This window comes from Papio anubis, chromosome 13 (genome assembly GCF_008728515.1).
Source record: "Papio anubis isolate 15944 chromosome 13, Panubis1.0, whole genome shotgun sequence".
In the NCBI taxonomy this organism is placed as follows: domain Eukaryota; kingdom Metazoa; phylum Chordata; class Mammalia; order Primates; family Cercopithecidae; genus Papio; species Papio anubis.
In genome coordinates this window covers 8,786,706-8,810,679 of record NC_044988.1, presented here as the reverse complement: position 1 = coordinate 8,810,679, position 23,974 = coordinate 8,786,706, and the positions used below count along the sequence as shown (strand labels likewise).

Genomic DNA, 23,974 nt, shown 5'->3' with positions numbered 1-23,974 from the left:
TATGGAACTATTAAACTGCAGTTTGGAGGTACTAAAACAACTCCAGCAGAAGCTTCGAGAGCTACCACTGTGCTTTGCATCTTGAAAAAGTGGCTTCACATTTCTCAAGCTGTTTTCACATTTTTAAAAATAAAGGCACTGGCGGGACTGAATTAGGTGATCTAGCATTGAAGGTGGCTTCAAGCATTGAGATTCTACAGTTCTTGCTTAGATGATTTTTGTAAGTCAAAATGGGGTTCCAGTGTGTCTGGGAAGTGAAATTTGCTAGGGAGAAACAGTGTTGTTGTGATGAGGTTGCCTAATTATAAAGGCACTTAACCCTGTCCTCACTCATAGAAAACACCACAAATCACAGGTATTGGCCCAGCAAGGCTGCCTTTCACAAATGATAAAGTTAGTTAACTTCTAGGATTCTTCATTTCCTCCTCTGTAAAATAAAGGTAACAGTAGTTATCATAATACTTACCAGTAAAAATTTAAAAATAGGTGTTTAGCACATGGTAGAAACTCATTCAGAACTAGTCTCCATTCCCTCCCTCTTCAGCCTATAAAATTCTCAAGGAATATGAAAAGCAAATTTTAGGATATAAAGCTCTTGTGAGCTTGTGATGCTCTTTCAAAATTCTTTAACAAAAATTTTCACTTTCGTTAATCAGTTCATGAATGATTTAATTTCCTCACTCTATATTACAAACAGAAAGTCCGTGGTACACATCCCACTACATCGCTGTCTGCAATAGATTCCTACTACTCTCCTTATCCTGTTTAGTTTTCATCACTGAGGAGCACTTACCACTACCTGGTAATAGATACAGTTGTTTATTTAACCTCCATGAGGTAGAGACTTCGCTGGTTTTGTTTTCCTGTGTATCTCCATCAAGTAGAATAGTATTTGACAAATGGTAAGTGTTCAGTAAATATTTGGAGAGGGGTAAGAGGTGAGCAAGAGAGAAAAAATGAGAGAAAACAATGAGAGAGCAAGTGGGAGGAGGGGAGAAAGAGAGAAAACCCTCATAAGAGAGGGGTGTGTTGCAATTTCTTGCCTATCTGTTAAACGTTGGTCTGCTTCATAGACCGAGGGCTCTGTGGAAACACGGGCCATGCCATTTCATCTTTGCATCCTTAGCAACTAATACAGTAGCTGGCACATAATAGCCAATTACTATTTAAATGAATAAATAAACATTTGTGTATGTATATTGTCTCAATATATTTGCAGATCTTCAAGAGGAATGTCAATTCCAAAAAGAAGGGGAAATTGCTCTGTCTCTTGACTACAGAGAGGGCTATAATCCTAAACAAATCCAATCATCCCCCAGAAAAGTACAGCTAATCATCACCATTAATCAAAACCCTGCTATCAGAAAATTTAGTAATCACACAGATTTCAAATAAAAGGCAGGGTGAAAAGCAATCTCAAAAGAGAAGAAAACCAGAGACAAACAGAAACCCACTCATGTCAAAGAGGTCTTTCCTCGGGCTGCTCTCAGCGCTGCTGACCGCAGTCGGCCAGGCCTGCGGTGGGATCTGCTGGGTGTTGACGTAGGTGGGTGCTTCTCCTGTGGGTGCCACGTGCAGTTTCCCTTCTGGCATGCTGTAGATTTCCAACGACCCTGCAACAAGAAAGTGAGCCCCTTTTCTTTTATGACAGTGACACTATTCAAGCCACCCAGCCCTTCACAGAGAAGCTCTTCCGCCTGCAAATGGGAAAGCTCCTCCTTCAGATTCCTATCGGTGATATTGTCCTCTTCTGAGCTTATCACCACACACTGCTGTAACCTGGCCAAGATGTTTTCCAGTCCTTCATATCAACATGGGATCTGCCAGCCAATGTCAGGATGGACACCTTGATGGCTCCACGGTGATGGCCTTAGCAAAGATTCTGGCCCTTGCTGCCCTAAGACGGCAGGAGCCTGGCAGGCAGAACATGCCTGGTCTCCTCCTCTCCTTGACAAATGCTTCAAGATCAGATAACTGAGCAGAAGGACCACAAGCCTTATTTTAATTGATCTCGGTTTTTTTTTTTTTTTTTAATGTAAGCAAATGCTTTATAAATTAACTTCATTCAAGCAATACAATAGAAGCTCTGTTCTATTGTAGGAAGGAACTGAGAGAGACTCCTTCCTTACAAAATAGGGCTGCAGTTACTGCTTCTGGGTCTGTGAAGGAAGCCCAGGGTGGGTGTGCAAGGGAAGAGCCCCCTCTGCTGAGGCAGTGACGCTGCCTCATGGGACTTCACAGCTAGGCAATGGGTTTGCTGAGGCTGGGCCCGGGCTGTTCTGTCACCCAGACCTAGTAGCCCGAGAACGCCTGCTCAGATCCTTCTCGGAGTCTTTTTGCGTGTGCGCCCTGTCTCCAGTCTTCTTACATAAACATGTTCGCAAGAACGCCCTGTGGCGTTCACATTTCTGGAAAGAGGGTGTCTTTCACACCCTATGGGCGGTGGTGTGTTGAAGCCAGCTCAATCCAGCTGGCAAGAGTTGGTTCAGGGCTTTTTAAAAAGCGTTCCCAAGAGCCTGTGGCTGGAAGTTCGCCAGCACACCACTGTCTCCCAGCCTGTAGGTGTGAGAATGAAGTGTCGTGCTAACATTCCCTCACTGGGGAGCACCACCTGCACGGACTGTGTTTCTACTCTCCTAGTTCTCAACATGCTTTCTATATTGAAGAGTCTAGTCAGATTACGTGTCCTTGCTTAGTAACAGCTATTTGCAGTTTACACCTTTGTGTACATTGCAAACCAATCAGCCTTTAGAAAAGAATTTCACAAACAATATGTTAAAAGGAGAAGATCAGGAGCCCAAATGTATAATCTTCCTGACTACCCTTTCCCACCGGAGATGACAGCAGATGCTGAGCCGGGGCAGGAGGACATGTGCCATGGTAATACCTGAAGTTCACGTCCATTGGGGATAATATCTGCCAGCAAATTAATAAGTGACATTCTAATTTGTTCTGTGAGAAAATATATTTATTGTTTTCTTTTCTTTTTTTTTTGGCAGAGTCTCACTCTGTCGCAGAGGCTGGAGTGCAGTGGCACGATATCGGCCCACTGCAGCCTCCACCTCCCAGGTTCAAGTGATTCTCCTGCCTCAGCCTCCCGAGTAGCTAGGATTACAGGTACGCACCACCATAGCTGCCTAATTTTTTGTATTTTTAGTAGAGACAGGGTTTCACCATGTTGGCCAGGCTGACCTGGAACTCCTGACCTCATGTAATCCTCCTGACTCGGCTTCCCAAAGTGCTGGAACTACAGGCCTGAGATACCACACCCCACCTATTTATTGTTTTCAAAGAAGAGTTGGAAATTTATTGAGAGCTCTGAGTCTCAAGTTCCAGGCCAGGAGCTCATTCTGCTACATCATCTGTTCTCGATCTGGCTGGAATAACTTGAATATATCAAAAACAAGACCTATTTTAAAATAAACCTGACATATTTTGCAATAAAGTAAATATATAACAGAAATAATGTGTCTCCTTTATTCTTTAGCAGTTATTATATGTCTATGCACACACATGTTATGGAAATACATTTTAAATGTATCTAGAACAAGGATAAATAGCCATAGTGAAAATGCCCCTCTGGCAAAGTTATGGCTCTGATTTGCTATTTCCAGCCTATTCTGAGGTAGAACATGTGGTGGCTTCTGCCAGGCCTTATGTTTTACTGACTGGGCCAGCACTGTGGGTCTTCCTGCATCTGGGGCAGGCAAGACATGAAATTCTCTTACACAGAGGACATTTAAAAAATGTATTGTCATTTGCTTCCTGGCATAAATAGCTATAATGCAGGAATAAGCCTCAATATTAAACCAATATGTTTAAATTTAGATACACAGAAGCATCAGTTGCCCCCATCCCCTTCAGATCTTACGGACTGAGTCGCCAGGATCCCAGAGCTATTGAAAGAGTTATAAATTTTTTTGAGAAGGGAAAAAGGTTAAAATTAAAAGACATTCTTAAAGGATTAGACTGAGATATAAATACATTCATACATATTTGTATGTGTATATATAACTGTCTAGAGAATAAAGACTTACGTGAGCAATTAGCAGTTACTTCTTAGATAGTTGTATCTAAATTATTATGGCTGTATCTAAATATATTTGAATCATTTGCAGATATGTGACTTATAGACACTTATATCAACATTAGTTATAATGTATGATGTAGGTGCATGTTATTATGACTGTAAGATGCAGAAGTGTTCTCTAAGAGTATCCAGGGCCTGTGAGAGATGCATATCCCTGGTACCACATCTGCCTCAATCCCCAGCTTAGAGTAGGGGGCTTCACATTCCCCAAAAAGCGGACCCTGAGTAAAGGGAAGGCGAATGAGACGAGGAAGGAAAGGCAACAATTTGTTGTGGGAGTCACTGGGGCTCAACCTCAACCTTAGAGTTGCCTCACGAGTTCCCATCAGAAACTGGGGTGAAGGTGTGCCTGAGATGTCAACTTCTCAGCACCCCTGGGCACGGAAGCTTTCCCAGCATGGAGGTGTACAGTCTCAGGGGCATGAGGCAGTGAGTGCCCACGAGGTGTGAATGGTCCTGGAGCTGCAGGGAGGCACCACATAATTGGTGCCACGAGATGTCTACAACACTGTTGTTTTGTGTTTTTTTTTCTTTTTTGAGACAGGGTTTTGCTGGAGTGCAATGGCGTGATCTCGGCTCACTGCAACCCCCACCTCCTGGGATCAAGTGATTCTCCTGCCTCAGCCTCCCAAGTAGCTGGGATTACAGGCACCTGCCACCACGCTCAGCTAATTTTTTTTTTATTTAGTAGAGTTGGGGTTTCACTGTGTTAGTGAGGCTGGTCTCGAACTCTTGACCTCAGGTGATCCTCCCGCCTCAGCCTCCCAAAGTGCTGGGATTACAGGCGTGCACCACTGTGCATTGCGCCACATTGTTGCCTCTGTTTCTATGGTCTAGTCAGGATTCTATAGCAACACACACAGCAAATATATCCAGGGGTCATTTTGTCAGTCCACAGAAAATAGGCGATCCAGTGGTGAGCATGTTACTTTTGAAAAGTATCTTTTGTGTTTCTCACCCATCTCACCTTGTCTCTCATTTTGCCTGAAAGGTGTTTGCTGCCAGTCTTCGCCAAAGGTGTCTCCTAAGTGTCTTCCCTGGTAATAAGTCTGCTCTTTTCCTGCAAACTAGAGACACATGTAAATAACACAGAACGAAAAAATTATTTTCTTCTCATTTCCCCACTTTTGAAAGCCACAAGACAGTCAGCAAATTGATGCTTAAGGTGGATCAAATCCTCTGATACACCCAATTTTCCCTTCATGCCTCACGGTTGCCATTAAGATTTGGGAAATAAGTTTGTGTGAGTGTGAGGAAAAGGCTGCATCTCCATCAAAATTACACATGCCCCCCCTTGTTTTCATTACCCCCACCACCCCTCCCGAAGTGTGACTGTAAATCAAGCTCTTCCATATGTATGTCCTAAAATAAATTTCAATTACAGAGTATCTATGTGTCAGAACACACTTCCCACATAACACATACGCCCATGATTGTTCACACTTGGGCAAGTCCACTCTGTAAACCAGGAAACTTCCTTCAAAAAATCAGGAAATTCCCTCTCAGTGTCAGATCCCTGAGCTCGATGTTATTTTGCCATTTTTAGTGGTGCCATTATAATTCACAAAAGGTAGTAATGTTAAAAATTTCCTATAACAAAATAGAAATATCATAACTCTAGAAAGCAATTGCCTTACTAGAATTTTGAGTTGGACATAAAGCAAGGGAATGAATAAAATAGAAAACTCATAAAATTCTCATCCTTTTAAGGGTCTATATTCACTCCTTTTCAGAGAACCCAATGCCTCCCAAGCCTTTTTAAAATCTTAAATTCTCTCTTTCCCTCACTGAGATCACAGTATGATGGAATACATCTGAGGGTACAGAGGACACCCCCAGACTCATATCCCAGGAATCACAACACAGTTCCAAAGCGTTTGGCTAATGCTTTATGATGTTAACACAAAGCCTCTCATCTGCATGCCTCATGAAATCCAGTGAGAGAAAGTTCACGATTTACCGTGTCAAAAATGGAATAGAACATCAGCCTGAAATAAAACAAACAAACAAACAAACAAAAACAAAAGGAAATAAAGTTGAGTTAGCCTCCATTCCTTATAAAGAGAAAAAAATATAAAACTAACCTGTGCAGTGTCAGGAGCATGGGGTCTAGGTTTCAGTCGAGCATCAAGAAAGCCCCCTGGAGGAGGCATCTTGCTTGGGATGCTGTTGTAGTACGGGTGGTCTGAGCCTTCTCCCTCCTCTTCTGTCCATGGCTCATCCAGACTCTGCATTCTGTTAAAGGAAGATTTCCAAGGGCTTTAGCCAAAAGTTGAGCTTGCAGCCAAAACCAACAAATCTAATGTTAGCGCCTGTTATCAAGAAAAGAGAGTTTAGTCAGTGCCTCTTCAGCCATCCAGGTCTCATGCATAGATGAAAAGCAGACGAGTGGTTTAGCAAAAGATCTCTGCCATATTCAGAGTTTCACTCACTGGAACATTTCAGTCATGTTTGAATGAGGTCCTTTTGTAAAAGGACATTTTAATTAAGAAAGAAATTATGCCTAAGGATAGCCAGCTCCTCAAGGGACAGCACACATTTTTGTAAGCCATGAAATTGATCCCAAACAAAACCAACTACAAAATGGAAATTTAGTGATAAGAGGGAAAATGGTAGAATATGAACCTCTCAAAATTCTCCCTTCTGCTATTTGAAAAAACTGTTGTGCTTCAAAGGACAATGTCAAGAAAGTAAAAATACAAACCGCAAAATGGGAGAAAATATTTGCTAACATGTATCTTAAAAGAGACATGTATCTAGAATATATAAAGTACTCCTACAACTCAACAATGAAAAGACAGCCCGATCTTAAAAAGGAGCTAAGGTTTTGAGCAGACTTTTCTCCAGAGATACACAAAAGGCCAATAAGCACATGAAAAGAAGCTCGACATCGTTAGTCATCAGGAAAATGCACATCAAAACCACAACCAGAGACCACTTCATCCCCACTAGGGTAGCTATAATCAAAGAGATAGACAAGAAAAAGTATTGATAAGAACATGGGGATATTAGAACCCTCACACATTGCTGATGAGACTGTAAAATGGTGCAGCCACTTTGGAAAATAGCTTTGCAGTTTCAGCATAACCATATGACCACAGAATTTCACTCCCAGTTATATACATAAGAATATTGCAACATATGTCCACAAAGAAACTTGTATACATCTTCACAGCAGCAATGTTCATAAGAGCTAAAAGGTAGGGCTGGGCGCAGTGGCTCACACCTGTAATCCCAGCATTTTGGGAGGCCAAGGCTGGCAGATCATGAGGTCAGGAGTTCAAGACCAGCCTGGCCAATATGGCGAAACCCCATCTATACTAAAGATACAAAAATTAGCCGGGCGTGGTAGCACGTGTCTGTAATCCCAGCTACTCGGGAGGTTGAGACAGGAGAATTGCTTGAACCTGGGAGGCAGAGGTTGCAGTGAGCAGAGATCGCGCCACTGCACTCCAGCCTGGGTGACAGAGCAAGACTCCATCTCAAAAAAAAAAAAAAAAAAAAGGTAGAAGCACCCAACTGTCCACAAACTGATGACTGGATGAACAAAAGGTGATATATCTATACATTCAAATATTACTAAGAACTCTAAAATGAAAGAAATACTGACAGATCTTACATGAGTGAATCTTGAAAATATTCTTCTAAGTGAAAGAAGTCAGATACATACAGTATGATTCCATTTATATGAAATGTCCAGAATGGGCAAATCCATAGAGACAGAAAGTAGTTTAGTGGTTGGCGGGAGAGGAGGGAGTGGAGAATGGGGAGTAATTGCGGATGAGTATAGAGTTTCTTTGGGGGGGTAATGAAAATGTTCTGGAATTAATGGTGATAATTGTACAACTTTTGAATATAACAAATCAACTGAATTGTAAACTTTAAAAGGGCGATTTGATTATATATGAATTATCAATTTAAAAAATAATAATAAATGGAGTCTTAGTGGCATCTGATTTGTTTTTCAAAGTCTTCTTCGGTTTTGGGTTGAAATACCCTTGGATTTCCGCAAGGAAAATCCTCCAAGAAAAATCAGACCATACCAAAAAATCCACTGATGGATTGAGTGATTGATTTTTTTGGGATAGGGTCTCGCTCTGTCACCCAGGTTGGAGTGCAGTGGTGTGATCACGGCTCACTGCAACTTCTGCCTCCCAGGCAAGCCATCCTCCCACTTCAGCCTCCTGAGTAGCTGGAACTACAGGCACGCACCCTTGCACCTGGCTAATTTTTGTATTTTTAGTAGAGATGGGGTTTTGCCATGTTGCCCGGGCTGGTCTCACAGTCCTGGGATCAAACGATCCACCCCCCTCAGCCTCCCAAAGTACTGGGATTACAGGCGTAATCTTGCAATCCATACCTGGCCAAAAATCCATTTATACAAAAGTACTATTTTTTCTAGGTGCGGTGGCTCAAGCCGGTAATCCTAACACTTTTAAGAGGCTGAGATGAGCGGATCACCTGAGGTCAGGAGTTTGAGACCAGCCTGACCAACATGGAGAAACCCTGTCTCTACTAAAAATACAAAATTAGCCGGGCATGGTGGTGCACGCCTGTAATCCCAGCTACTCGGGAGGCAGGAGAATCGCTTGAACCCAGGAGGCAGAGGTTGCAGTGAGCTGAGATCGCACCACGCCACTCTAGCCTGGGCAACAAGAGCGAAACTGTTTCAAAAAAAAAAAAGTACTATTTTTTATTTCCAGTTGAAGATGTGCAACGAATCCAGATATCCAGATCAGAGTCTCTTCCCCAGTAATAACATAATGAACAACAACAACAAAAATTCACAAATAGTAAATCTATACACTCACCTGCAGCGAGAGAAGGACCGGAGAAGCCTGACTCCCCGACGCTGAACGCACAGCTTGGTCGGCCTCACACTGCCACACTCCCTCTACCCTCACCTGTCCTCATCTTTACCCCAAAGAAACTAAGCTGAATGTAGCAAATCCTAATACCTCCAGGAAATATTTCCCTGTATGGAGACACATGGCCTGAGGGATTGAGTAGAAAATCCAAGAACTTCTCCAAAACAGAAGCCCCTGTCTTGCTGGCCCCTAAGATCTCGGCATCCCAGAAGGAAAACCTGCCAGTACGGCCACAGGTCAGGTCCCCAGAGAATGGGGCTGGAACAGCTGGATGCAGTGGGGTTCTCTCATGCTCCCAGGCTGCTTCCAGTTGGAGGAGTGGAGCTGGAACGGAAGGCAGGGCTTCCCCTCGCCCCTCTCTCAGACAGTACCCTGCAGACACCAGCAGCCTCTGCAGGATAAGGTGAGGCAGGTGTCAGGTCACCGACAGTATGAAGCTACAGGCAGGGCCCCTTGACGCTGTTCCGCTTTAGAAATGATAGGCCGGCTGGGGGCGGTGGCTCACGCCTGTAGTCCCAGCACTTTGGGAGGCTGAGGCGGGTGGATCACAAGGGATCGAGACCTTTCTGGCTAACACGGTGACACCCTGTCTCTAAAAATACAAAAAATTAGCCAAGCATGGTGGCGGGCGCCTGTAGCCCTAGCTACTCTGGAGGCTGAGGCAGGAGAAGGGCGTGAACCCGGGAGGCGGAGCTTGCAGTGAGCCGAGATCGTGCCACTGCACTCCAGCCTGGGTGAAAGAGTAAGACTCCGTCAAAAAAAAGAAAACAAACAAACAAACAAACGGAAATGATATGCCAATACTTGCATTTGGAGGTGACATTTTTCTCAGTGGATAAGATCCTGTCTACTACATTTTCTTTCCCCCAAAGTCCTTCAAACTTCACCATATACAAACATGTACAGAACTTCATACTTTAGGTACACTGCCAAAGGAGTATGTATGGCAGTCACTAACTCCCTCCATTCATTTTTGTATGTATTATCTTAATAGCATTTATTTGGCTCTTATTCAACATTTCAGAAACAAAGGCTACCATAATAATTAACATGAAATATACTTATGCATCCCCCATGGAGATTAAATGTTAACTTTTTGATCTATTATGTTAAATCAAGTTTAGCCTAAAGCTACCTCTTTACATATTTAAATTTGGCCTAAAGGTTTCTCTGTACATCCTGAACTATCCAAGTGGAGGTGTAAACAGACCGTAGCCTACTCTTGTGCCAATCACCGAGTTTTGGCCAGTCAAATGCAGCCAACTGTTTGAACTGTGTTCAAATAAGGCAAACGCCCAGCTGTAAACAATCCAGCTGTTTCTGAACCTCACTTCCATTTTCTGTAAGTCATTTTCCTTTTTCTGTCCATAAATCTTCTTCCACCACGTGGCTGCCCTGGAGTCCCCTAGTCTATCCTGGCTGGGAGGCTGCTCTGTGCGTGAATTGTTCATTGCTCAATTAAACTCCTTTAAATTTAATCTGGCTGAAATTTTTCTTTTATCAATTACATGCTTCCCTTTTTAATAAAATTTGGCAAACTTACGTTGGATGGATACATAGATATGTTATATTGTAAGTAAAATGTTAATGGTAGAAGCTAGATGGTGTCTATACAGTTCTTTGTGTATACTGGAACATTTTTATTATAAAATGGTGTAGGGGGATATGCTTGACAAATACAGTCAAACACAACCCATCCACCCACACCCCTGCCGTGTCCTCACATATCCTGGAGTTATGTATAGTATTCTTGCATTATTTTGTTGTTGTTTGTGTGTCTGATTTTTTGAGATGGAGTCTTGCTCATTGCCCAGGTTGAAGTGCAGTGGAACAATCTCAGCTTACTGCAACCACCACCTCCCGAGTTCAAGTGATTCTCTTGCCTCAGCTTCCCAAGTATCTGGGACTAGAGATGTGCATCACCATGCCCAGCTAATTTTTGTATTTTTAGTAGAGATGGGATTTCACTGAGTTGACCAGGCTTGTCTCAAACTCCCGACCTCAGGTGATCTGCCCACCTCGGCCTCCCAAAGTGCTGGGATTACAGGCACGAGCCACTGTGCCTGGCCTTGTGTATGTTTTTATACTCTTTCCACATATTTATTTATCCATATACTATAGATGCAATCATGTATGTTTTCAAAATTTTCATAAATGGTTCATATCCTTTTGTAACTTGTTCTTTTTTATTTCACTATAAATTTTGAGATTTATGCTGGTAGTACATGTATATTGGTGAATTCTTATTAACTATTATGTCCTATTATACACAAAATAAACAATCTGTTTCCTCACTCTCCTACCTACATTTGGGTTGCTGTCACTGTTTGCCTCTAACTCTTCTATACACGTCTTCCTGTCCCAATTTGTTGAAGTTTCTTTCTTTCTTATTATTTTTTTTAATGTGATGGCCATAAGGGAGAATTGAATTCTAGCATTTTCAACCTCTGGAGTGAAGTTTTTAGCAATGTGGAAATGGTGGGTCCTGCAGAGGCACCTCCAAAATTAATGCCTTAAACAGAATTCTCCAGGGAAAGAGGAAAAGAAATAAAAAGTCTCTTTGAAGAAAGGCAAAGACTGAGAAGGGAGATGAAAGAAGGCTTCACAATCATAAAAGCAAAGGTAGAGTCTGACTCTAGAACTAAGGCATAGAAGAATGTGGCTTTAGAAGTTTGAAAAAAGTACAGAGTAAATTTAGGAACAGTAAAGTTTTGTTTATGGTGAACACACCATTAGAATAGATTTTCATTATGCAAGTTCAATCAAGGACAGAATATTGAACGACCGAAATGCCCCATATTACTTTTCTTTTAATGCTTGATGCTGTATGGAATATTCTTACATCCTAAGGAAACCCAATGATAGAACCTGAACATTTTTCATAATAAACTAAACATCTCCCAACTGCTCTTCACACTCACTATTTTGTTGAACATTAAAAAAAACCTATGGTGCCACTCTTATTCGTACTTCATAGATAAAGCTGCTGAGACTCAAGGAGTTTACAGAACTTGCTCAGGGCCGCCTGGAAGGTAAACAAACTACCAAGTCATTAAGCTGCAAAGGCCAGTGAAGCAGAAACTATGCTGGTAGCCAGCACAGTGCCTCACGGAGGGGACCTCTTGCAGCACGACTTTGGCTAATCGTAATGACAAGGACAATGGGACACACAGAACCGGTGGTGACATAGACCCAAAGAGGTGACATATGGAAGCATCACATGGCTGCAGAGGAAACAGAACAAAAAAATTTATAATGAAGTCGCTTTTCTGTAACCTTGGCGACCGTCACTATAGTTTCAAGAAAATGTTTTTCTACACACTCAAAGCATCATCCATATGTTGGCTTCCATCTGTTGGTTTTCTGTGCCATATCCCGGCACCAACCAGGTGTCTCAGAGCCCAGGAAGCCCTGTGATTAATTGTGCCTGTCCAGAGCACAGCTCAGGGACATGGTTTTAAGAGGAAAGGTCATGAAACCCACATAGGCTATTGCAAATGGTGTCACAGCACTACTCACCGATCATGGAGAGCGGGAATCTTGGTAGGACACTGTAAATATTGCTTAAACCGGAGCTCAAAGGCTTGTCCTATGGAGCCGATGACATCCTGGGCCAGCCCATCACAGCATTCCAAAATGTGACAAGCTGGGAAAGCAAGTGACATGGGCCTATTAGAGACAGACACTGGTGCTACCTGGGCTCCTCTACAAAGAGCCCTTGCTGAGGTCAGAGGGACAGAGAAGTGCATGCTTCTTCCATAATATGTCCTAGCAGATCCAACCGCAGCTTCATCTCTGGGTAGGGAATCCTACGGCTACATTTCACAGTAGGCATGCATTTCTTAATAGCCTATTGTCTACAAAATTATAGGTTTCATTTTTAAATAAATTAAATAATTTTCAAGTTCAGTTTGATGGTCTTCAATTTCTTTAGAGTCTATAAAGCATCAGTTCTGATGTCAATAGGGAAAAATTGTTTAGAAGGAGACTTCAGCATGACGAAGAGCCTGATCTCGACGTGAACTAGGCCCCTTTAAACCCATGAGGCCTTAAAAAAATGGACTGAAACCCCAGAACCTGAAGAATGAATCTTGATTTATTCAGTGGACTTAGAGCAAGTTGTTCACTTACTTCTTAGTGGGGGTAAAGTGTTGACCACCCTATGTGGCCACTCAAAACAATAAGGAAACCTTTGAAGATGAATATAAAGAGATATTAATTATCAGTGTGACATGCCAATAACATGACACATGCATCTACATAAATTTGAGACTGGATATTCATGCAGATTCCCAGAAAAGCAGCTTGTGTAAAGAGTAGATAAAAGTTAGGGGTGGCGGTAGGCCAAAATGAGGCCACTCCAAGGCTGGTGGTGAGGCCTGGAGCAGTCCTTATGCTCAAAGCAGGCACCAGCTGTTACACAAGGACATGCTGTCCTAGTGGCAAGGCTGTGGGATTATCTATGTGGAACTTTCAGAGAAAAGAGGGCCAGCCTCTGCCTCATAAGGAAGTAGTACTTTTTCTCCAGGGTCCTGGAAAATACCTCTAGTCTCCAGACCCATTTCCACCCTGCCCTACCACAAGCGTCCACATGTCCCTCCTGAAGGAGCCACAGGGCTGTCACCATGAGGAGCCTAGCATGATCTTTTTACCAATGGGATAAAGGAATTCTCGGGAATTCCCGGGAAGGATGACAGCTGCCTTTATCACCCACCACCTTTCTCCTGCAGACAATCACATGCCAAGGAGGGTTCCTCCAAAAGCCGCATTAGCCCCTGCAGTGAGGAGGACGCATTTCCTCATGAGTTGTTCCCCAGCCCTGGCAGTGATTAGGGAGACACGGAACTGTGCCCTGCCTATAGGAGAAGCCAGTACATACTGGAAAGACGAAAGCTGTCAGGGAGGGGATAGAGAGACAGACACTGCTGCCTCTGCACAGTGTGGAGCCTCTCAGCATAACACAGCACTGGGACTTTACCCCGGCGGCAGCCAGCTAAGCCCTGGGGCCTCAGCTACTTCTCCTCCAGAATCCAGGGCAGGGTGACTTCTGTGGACACAGGAAATGTATTTCCTCGGAAGAGCAAGTGCGAATGTATTGCTGCTTTGGGTGGCAATGCAACCCCTTGGATACAGCAGTCTTATTTTAGATATCGCCAAGAGATTTGTCTACAAAGTTTCAGGCATCCTGGTTGTCTTTTTGATGATCGATTATTGATATTATTTTAGTATTGACATTATTTACTAAGTATTGCCCCCAGGTCATCACAAAGCAATACCAAGCAGCTGTTACAGTTGTGCAGGTCATTGACAGGTACACATGCAACCATCTTTCCAGCTAAGAAGGAAGTAGGAGTCCAGGCCTGAGCGAAGGAAAGCCAGTGAGACACCTCGTTCCCCCGACCTGTCCTGTGCCACGCCTCCCTGGCCCTGCCATCCAGCATCAGCACCAGCCAACAGGACTGGCTGGTCGGTGTTTTGGAGAACCAGAAAAAAGACTGGAAAAGGCTCAGAAAGGGTAGCTTATTTTTTTAAGGAGAAAATAGGTACCCTAGCCTTTAAGATGAAGAATGAAGAATACGATCTATTGAGAGTGGGCTGTACAATCTCATCCACACGCCACTAACCTTCTACACACCTGAGAGCACGAAGCCTGGGAAGGGGCCTCTGTGGGAAAGGTCCAGGACATTTGGAGCAGATCTGGGCTTGAGGTAAAAGCACTCTACATGCTGAGAAATGGGCCATGTTGCTCTAAGTGACTAGTAGGGCGGCAGGCCCTGCAGATAGTGAGCAGACCCACGGACTCTCGGGAGTTAACACATGCCTGCAGCTCCTGGCACCTGGCAGAGTCCTCAATGAACAGAGAAAACAAGTCACCTGTTGCTTTGGTCTGAGGATTTCTTCTACAAAATGGCCTCTACACGTTCCAGAAACTCACTCCAAATCCAAAGTTAAACCTGGACTTTGTCTCCCTGGGCCTGGTATTTCTTCTGAGAGTGTTGACACTTAGCCAAAAGTCACTGTCTTCTAGCCTGCCCTGTGTGATTTGATGTGTGCACCAAATAATGAGGCCTTCCCCAAAGGCAGTCATCAAGCCTGCTGGGCTTCACCTCTCCCTGAGGAAACAACAAAACCAAAGATGTCGTTCAGAAGCAATGGAGAAGAAACCGAGAGAGATGTGCAGCGCATTCATGCACAGAATCAAGATTCCAAATGACGCAAAATCTAAAACACAGCTCAATGCAAAGGTCAGCTAAACAGGGAATTCCACAGTCCTTCTCATTTGGGGAAACTGCCCATTGGTGAAACTCGTACCAACGGCCTGCAATAGTTCATTTACTTAGAAGCAAGGATCCTTTGCCAACAATCGTTTCTCTCTTGCTTAGCCCCAACCAATAAAAAAAGCTGAAGCCACTCTCTAAGAGGACTAGCCCAAGCTGCCCCGGAGCAGCCAACTGAGCAATGACATCAGCAAGGGGACTCTCAGCAGGTCACACCACAAGGACTACTCCATACCTGAGATGGGCAACTTGAGAGCAAACCACTCCCTTAGGAATGTGTTGTGGCCCTGTAGACACACTGTAGGAGCTGGGAACATGGTGGCTTTCTGCCATATGGTAGCTCCTGGCATGTCAACTCTCATCTCCTGCTCCCTGAAGAATGGTTAACAGTGGCGGATGAGAAGGCAGTGCCCAGATGCATCCCAATCCATGAGACTGCCAATTCTCAGCTTCATCTCCCCAAATAAGTCCAGAGGCTAGTAGCTGCTCCCAGCTTGGTGCTCAGGGCTGCCCCGGCCATCTGCCTGCCACGACAGGGCCTCCAGTAAACTGGTGTGAGGCTTGTTCATCTGAGCATGCTCTCAACACCCTCCCTGTGACACCTATTCTGTGAGTCAGGGTGTGCAAGTTATGCCACAGTAAGAAACAATCCCAACGTCTCTGGCCGAAAGCAACCATTTCATTCTTGCTCACTCATTTCTGGGCACCTCTCTAAGGCAGCCATCCTCTTGTGATGACTCAGTGGCCCAGGCTGGTTTGATCTTTTGATCCTGGAACTCAACGCAAGGCCTTTCCCACAACCTGCGGAAGAAACAGACAGCAGGGCCTTGCACCAGTACCAAATGCACCTTCTGTTCTGCTCCCAACCCGTCACACAGAACTGTCATGGGCTTCTCCCAAGCAGGAGGGGGCTGGCAGATGCCAGCTTCTGCAAGTTTGGAAGGATAGGAGAGCAGGATATTAGGAATGCCCGTCACACCCACTGAACCCCTTCTCTAAGTCACAGGTATCCATGCTGCTTCTCACTCATGCCTACCACAAAGAACTTTCCAACCATGTATCCCCAATAAGTGTCTATTTATAAATTATTAACATGCGTTCCTGTATTAATATTATGTGTATTATAAAAATATCTTTTAAAGATATCTTTTGTCTTCAAAAAGGTTAAAATAAAGAGAAAAATAAAAGTTTAAGCTATCTTGTTAGCCGTGAAAGCATTACACTGTCAGTTAGTATCTCAAGACATAACCACATTAGGTTATTACGATGGATAAAAATTCATCTTTCCATCCTGGAAATACATTTCTTAACCACTTTGAATGTGGAAGGACTGATTTCTTTTCTTTTTTTTTTTTTTTTGAGATGGAGTCTCGTTTTGTTGCCCAGGCTGGAGTGCAGTGGTGCGATCTTGGCTCACTGCAAGCTCCGCCTCCTGGGTTCACGCCATTCTCCTGCCTCAGCCTCCTAAGTAGCTGGGACTACAGGCGCCTGCCACCGCGCCCGGCTAATTTTTTGTATTTTTTAATAGAGACGGGGTTTCACCGTGGTCTCGATCTCCTGACCTTGTGATCTGCCCGCCTCAGCCTCCCAAAGGGCTGGGATTACAGGCGTGAGCCACTGCGCCCAGCCGAAGGACTGATTTCTTACTTTACATGAGTAGATGATCAGTGTTTTTACTGTGAAATGCAGCCTGTGAAGTTTTCTTTTTTTTTTTTTTTTGAGACGGAGTCTCGCTGTGTCTCCCAGGCTGGAGTGCGGTGGCGGGATATCGGCTCACTGCAAGCTCCGCCTCCTGGGTTCACGCCATTCTCCCGCCTCAGCCTCCGAGTAGCTGGGACTACAGGCGCCCGCCACCTCGACCGGCTAATTTTTTGTATTTTTAGTAGAGACGGGGTTTCACCGTGTTAGCCAGGATGGTCTCGATCTCCTGACCTCGTGATCCACCCGCCTCGGCCTCCCAAAGTGCTGGGATTACAGGCTTGAGCCACCGCGCCCGGCCGAAGTTTTCAAAATGGAAGTAAATGTTACCAGCTCTTCTATTTCTTTTTGTTTGTTTGTTTTTTGAGATGGAGTTTCGCTCTTATCAGCCAGGTTGGAGTGCAATGGCGTGATCTTGGCTCACTGCAACCTCAGCCTCCCGGGTTCAAGCCATTCTCCTGCCTCAGCCTCCCTAGTAGGCGGGATTACTGGTGCCCACCACCACGCCCAGCTAATTTTTAGTAGAGACAGGTTTCACCATGTTGGCCAAGCTGGTCTCGAACTCCTGGCCTCAAGTGATAATGTGCTGGGATTATAGGCATGAGCCACCATGCCCAGCCAGCTCTTCCATTTCTTTCTTATTTGTTTGAGCTGCCATGATGAGTATAATCCCTAATGTACAGTTTCTCTCCGAGGTTTAGTTTAGTTAAAACTAGTTCACACAAGCTGAGAACCCACTTCGCTTCGCTGCTGCACCTCACGTCCCAGTACGTGGGCTGGCAGCAGAGAGCCCTGCCTGCTGCGCAGCCATCGTGTCCTTCCTCTGCTATTATGGACTAAGACCATCCTCAGTTTCCAGATTAGAACTGTGAGCCAATGCTCCAGCCTTCATGTCCCACACAGTGAGCTGTTTGCACACTTCTGGCATAGGCCACTGCCTCGGCAAGCTTTGCATGAACAGCGAGACCCTGCCCAAGCCGAGGCAAAAAACTTCTCGGGATCCATGCCCCACTTTCAGGAAGCCACACCCCAGCCCCACAGTTCACAGGTCCCAGGTGCTGTCTATCAGCCTCTCCAGGGTGGCTTGGCTCCCACAGTCCATCTGGGGTTCTCCAGTGGCCACTCATCCAGACACCGGTAGCCTCTGATCCAGCCACATTCCAGAGCAGCTGGCCAGGGAATGCGGACCCTTGAAGACACTCAAAGTCATTGCTCAAATGAGGAAAAGTCCTGCTAAATAAGATTGGCTGTCTTTTCATCTTAGTGAGCTGATAACCCACACTCCTTAAAAGAAATATCAAAAACTAATGAATTCTACCAGAGAGATGAGGGCTCCTCAATCTCAGACTGGTCAGACAACCTTAGTTTGTTTATTCAATGTAGCCATGCACTCTGAATTGATCCAGTTTTCTTTCTTTCTTTTTTTTTTAAATCAGAGAAGAATAAGAAATCCAACATTCAGGCACTCTGCTATGATGAGTTTCTTAGTACATGTCCTAGCCCCGGATAGGGCAAATTAAAGTAATAAGGATATAGCATTTTGCACCCATCAGATTTGTGGGAATTTAAAAGTCTAAAACTGTCAATTGTTGAACAAAAGGAGACCTCGTATACTACCCGTGGAATTATAAAGTAAAATGACCATTTCAGAAAAGTTGAAGATGTCCAAAACAGTGATTTGACCTCCAGGTACATACCCTAGGGAAATTCTTGGACAAGAGCACACACACAAAAAATGTGCAAAATATTTACTGAAGACTCTACTTAGCAGACATTTTTTGAGCATCTACTGTGCACAAGGCCCTGCCCTAGGATCTAGGGACAGTTTCAGTGGACACTGAAAATAAATAAATAAATAAAAATACACCTCTGTAGTGGATTGAAGGGTGCCCCCCACAAAAGTCATGCCCCCTGACCATCTGGAACCTGTGGAAAAGAGTTTTTACAGGTGTGGTTAAGTTAAGGATCTTGAGATGAGATTATCCTGGATTGGGGAGGGCTCTAAATCCAAGGACAAGTGTCCTTATAATAGACAAGAAGAGTGGCCCAAACACATAGGAAGGGGAGGCAGAGAGAGGAGTGATGCTACCATAAGCCAAGAAATGGCTGGGCCACCAGAAGCTGGAAGGAATCTCCCCTAGAGTATGGATGGCTCTGCTGTTGCCTGACTTCAGACTTCTGGCTTCTGGAATGGTGAAAGAATCAGTTTCTGTTGCTGCAGGCCACCTAGTTTTTGACATTTTGTTATAACAGCCCTAGGAAATGAACACAGCAAGGAAGACAATGTAAAACAAAGAAGATGGAGGGACGGTGGGGACATGATGGGGGTGGGTGGTGAGAGGATGGTGGCATAGACGTGGTGGAGGATGGTGGCATAGGACATGGTGGAGGGCGATTGGTGGAAAGGCGTGGTATGGGGATGGTGGTGGAGGACGGTGGTGTAGAACATGGTGGAGGGCGGTGATTGGTGGAGGATGGTGGTGTGGGATGTGGTGGAGGATGGTGGTGGAGGATGGTGGTGGAAGACGTGGTGGAGGGCGGTGGTGGAGGGCGAGGTAGAGGACATGCTGTAGAATGTGGTGGAGGGGCGGGTGGTGGAGGACATGGTGTAGGATGTGGTGGAGGATGGAATGAAGTCGGCGTCTCGAGATAAAACAATCGTCTCGAAACTCGTCAGAACAAAATAAAGATAATCCAGAAATAAATCAGAAAGACAAATAAAATACGTCGAGATCTCGTCGGCGTCATCGTCGGCGTCGTCGTGAACATAAATTAGAACAAATAAACGCCGAACAATGTCGGGCTCATCATCGCGCGTCATCGGCGAATTTCTCATCGGCGAAAGTAAAGCGTAAAGATAAATAAATCTCGAACAAATGAACATCGTCTCGAACTCATCAATAAAGATCTGGCAAAGATAAATCGAAAAGATCGTCGTGAAAAATATCATCCGGAATATCGTCGAAAAGATCGTCAGATTTCCTCGTCGAAGACATCGAAAATCAAATGTCCAGAAAATCGTCGAAAAATCATCTCAGATCTCGTAGAAAGAACAATCATCGAAAAATCATCATCGGCAAATAATGTCAGGCTCATCAGATCATCGAAAAACTCATCGAACTCATCTCGAACAATCAAATCTCAGGTCCCTCATCGAAACAATAAATCTCCAGACTCGAAATCCTCCAGATAAATAAAGATCTCGTCGAAGATCATCTCGTCAGCATCATCATCCATATCATCGAAAAGATCGTCGTCGAAAATAAAATATCATCGGCGATCGTCATCGGCATATCGTCCATCATCGGCGTCATCATCCCGCTCATCGAAATCGTCATCTCGAATCATGCTTCAGATAATCCGCTCTCCGTCGGCATCAAATCAGCAAGAGAGATCCAGAGAGCCAGTGGTAGAAAGAGCCAGAGCACAGGGACCACGAGGCAAGAACTTGCTTGGCACTGTCAGGGTCAAGGAAGACCCGGAAGTCAGTGTAGGTGGAGTGGCAGGGAGAGGGGATCATAGGAAGTGAGACGGGATGGAGTGGAGTGAGTTCACAGAGGGTCCTGTGGGGGATGGGGGAATGGGACATCTTATTTGGAGTGAGCAGAGGAGGAACAAGATTGCACCATTTTAAAAGGATCCTTCTGGCTGCCATGTGGACAAAAAAACTTTAGAGAGGAAGAGCGGGCACAGAGGGACCTTACGATTAATTATGAAGCCTGTCAGGGGGCAGCAGGGCAGTGGCAAGAACTGGTAAGACGGAAGTCTTTGCCAGCAGGTGCAGGTGAAGGAAAGAAGGCAGAGAAGTGGGGAAGGTGGGGAGGGGTTGCTGCTGATAGAGACCAGCAGGTGCTCCGCAGGATGCAAGTGCTGGACCTGCCTGTGACTGCCTATGTTTGGGAGGCCTGTGAGACACCCAAGTGGAGCTGGCTTTCAGGCAGAGGCCAGGGCTGGAAAAATATGTTCAGCATTCTCAGCCCAGGCTGGTATGTAAAGCACAGAGTCTGGCTTTGTTTGTAAAAACACTGCTCATAATAGCCAAATGTAGGAAACATCCATCCCTCAGAAAATTCACCTCCTGCCATAGTGTCATTCGATGGCATATTTAACCACTTGGTTAAAAAAAAAAATAAGCCATTGCTTTCACCCATTACACACTTAAGGCCTTGCTGCCAAAGGAAAGAAAAGTTAGAAGCAGTGCTGTGTTACTTCCACCAATGAGTTCAAAATATTTAAGGCCTCTTTTGGAAAGTCACCTCTTGGGGCCTACAGCAGTTCAGGGCCAAAGAAAACAGAAACTCGTTTTGTTGAAACCACCATATTCAAGAAGCCCAGAACAGGCAAGCTTGGCTGTGTGAAGCATCGTCTTCCCCATGTGGGCTTCCCACTCAAGCCCTCTCACTCCTAAGACCTCCTGTTCTTCAGAAAATCTTGGGAAAAGGGCAGCAAGATGTCTTAGGAGCTGCTGTTCAGGCTGGACACGTAGGCTTCTCTCCCATTGGGTCAGCACCACCTAAGCCTAGTCATCACCGTTTATCCGAGGTTTTTGCCTTCCACAGTTTCAGTTACCCATGGTCAACCTCAGTCCAAAAACACTAAATGGAAAATTTCTGAAATTTACAATTCATGTTTTAAATTGCACGCCATTCTGAGTGAGTAGTGTGATGGAATCTCATGCCATCCTGTCCAGTCCCTCTCGGGACGTGAATCCTCGCTCTGTCCCGAGTATTTGCACTGCATATGCTACCTGCCTGGTACTCACTTAGTAGCTGACTCAGTTATCAGATCAAAAAAAAAACATAGTATGTGTAGGATTTGGTGCTATTTGTGGTTCCAGGCATCCACTGGGGGACTTGGATGGAACATACCCCTGCAGATAAGGGGGAACTACTACATAGGAAACAACTTTCCACGTCTCGGTCCAGGGAGTACCAGAGGGCACCTCATCAGGGATATTATGTTATAAATTATACGAATTATATGCCTTCTGTAGGCAGTCATATGCCTAATTTGAGCATCATTTGGTAGCTACTTTTGTGACCCAAACAGTCCATTTGGAACTGTCTAATATACACATAAGGTTGCAGGGCATGGGAGTCACCTGGTAGTAATGAAAGTTCCAGTGTAAAAAGAAAATGGTATGTTAGAATTCAGCAAAGTCTGACTTGTTGGGAATTGCATCCCTACAGGTGCCAGCAGTCATCGCCTAAGGCCTCCTACTGGTCCTGACTTTTAGCTATAATTTACCAACCTTGTGAAACATGGCTCATTTTCCACCCTTATCTCTTTGAGGTGGTGGTGGTGGTGGTGATGGTGGTGGTGGTGGTGGTGGTGATGGTGGTGATGGTGGTGGCGGTGGTGGCAGTGCTGGTGGCGCTGGTGGCGGTGCTGGTGGCAGTGGTGGTGGTGGTGGTGGTGGTGGTGGTGGTGGTGATGGTGGTGCTGGTGGTGGCGGTGGTGGCGGTGGTGGCGGTGGTGCTGGTGGTGCTGGTGGTGGTGGTGGTGGTGGTGCTGGTGGTGGTGGTGGTGGTGGTGGTGCTGGTGGTGCTGGTGGTGGTGGTGGTGGTTACCATCCAACTTAATGACTTGGGTCAGAGACCTTTTGTCCTTTCATTGAATTAACTATAGAAGCCATGGATTCTTGATACCAGAGAGACAAATATAGATTCTCATTAGAATTATTCTAGATTAACCACAAACACATGCAAGAATGTAGAAGCAAGAATCAGCATGGAAAAAGACAAGCAGTAACAGCATCGAGGGACTTGAACCCGTAACTGTAAAATTTTACAGAAGACTTTCCGGGGTGCGTTCTGTCCCTGATGGTCTTTAGGGGCTGTGCCTGTAGCTACAACACTACAAGGTCAGCTCATACACATAGGCCTAGGAGCCCTTGTGTGGGAACTTGGACATTTGAGAGCCCAAATAAGAACATTCACACCCAGAATTTCTTGCTACTCTGCCCAGTGGTAGAGGCCAATCTTCCTAAATTAACCCCTCTCTACATGGCTTAGGGGAGGAAGAAAGAAAATAGAGCAGTTGGTAGAAAGCCCTGCCACTTGCTCCTTCATGGAGGAAGTCATCCTGGTAAGAACACTGATGAGATGGAGCAGAACGTACTCACAGCTGGGCTGCTGGAGGGATGCAGCTAAACCCACCCTGCCTGCCCACACTGTCATCTAGTAGGCTGGGCCTCTTCATACGTGTTGAAAGGAGGGTTGAGGGATAAAGATGGCTGCAAATTCCTTGACACTCTTTCCTTGAAGAGTACATGTGGCTTCCTTCCCCTTGAGTCTGAGCTGGCTGTGACAGCTTTTTTTTTTTTTGAGATGGAGTCTCACTCTGTCACCAGGCTGGAGTGCAGTGGCATGATCTCGGCTCACTGCAACCTCTGCATCCCAGGTTTAAGTGATTCTCCTGCCTCCACCTCCCAAGTAGCTAGGACTACAGGTGCATGCCACCACACCTGGCTTATTTTTGTATTTTTAGTAGAGATGGGGTTTCACCACGTTGGCCAGGCTGGTCTCGATCTCCTGACCTCATGATCTGCCCGCCTCAGCCTCCCAAAGTGTTGGGATTACAGGCATGAGCCACCGCACCTGGCCAACAGTTGTGACTGGTAAATCTATGGCAGAAGTGAAGCTGAGCCTGGCCTTTCCCAGCACTGGAAGCATCTACTCTGGGTCTCATGGAACCTAGAGCTGCCACATAGAAAGCCCTGCTTCCCAGAGGGCTGAAGGGGCCACTTGGAGAGTGTCTGAGACTCCATGGAGGGGGCTGAGCCTCTAGTCATCTTTGCCAAGGTCCCAGGTGTGGAAGCAAAGCCAATTCGGACCTTCTAGACCAGCCCAGACTCTCTGGCTAAAGACCACTCGGTGACCCCTGTCGATGCCACTTGGGCAGATGAACTGACCAGCTGACACTTGCCTGAATTCCTGACCCACATTCTATTATAATAAAATGGTTGTTGTGAAGCCACTAAGCTTGAATAGTTTGTTACACGCAATAGATAGGTGGAAGTACAGAGTGAGGATCTCCCA

General features: G+C 45.2%; 1 protein-coding gene across 9 annotated transcripts in view; it reads right to left on the bottom strand.

The window, feature by feature from the left end:
• The window catches only part of SHC3 (SHC adaptor protein 3), a 305,996-nt gene that overhangs the window by 36,230 nt on the left and 245,792 nt on the right, over positions 1-23,974 (bottom strand). For all 9 annotated transcript variants that reach the window (XM_017949968.3, XM_031654810.1, XM_031654811.1 and 6 more), the window contains 4 exons: positions 12,478-12,604; positions 6,175-6,325; positions 5,058-5,157; positions 1,455-1,613 (listed from right to left, as the gene is read on the bottom strand). In XM_017949968.3, coding sequence (XP_017805457.1) covers positions 1,455-1,613; positions 5,058-5,157; positions 6,175-6,325; positions 12,478-12,604 — 537 coding nt within the window. The remainder of the gene's footprint in view (positions 1-1,454; positions 1,614-5,057; positions 5,158-6,174; positions 6,326-12,477; positions 12,605-23,974) is intronic.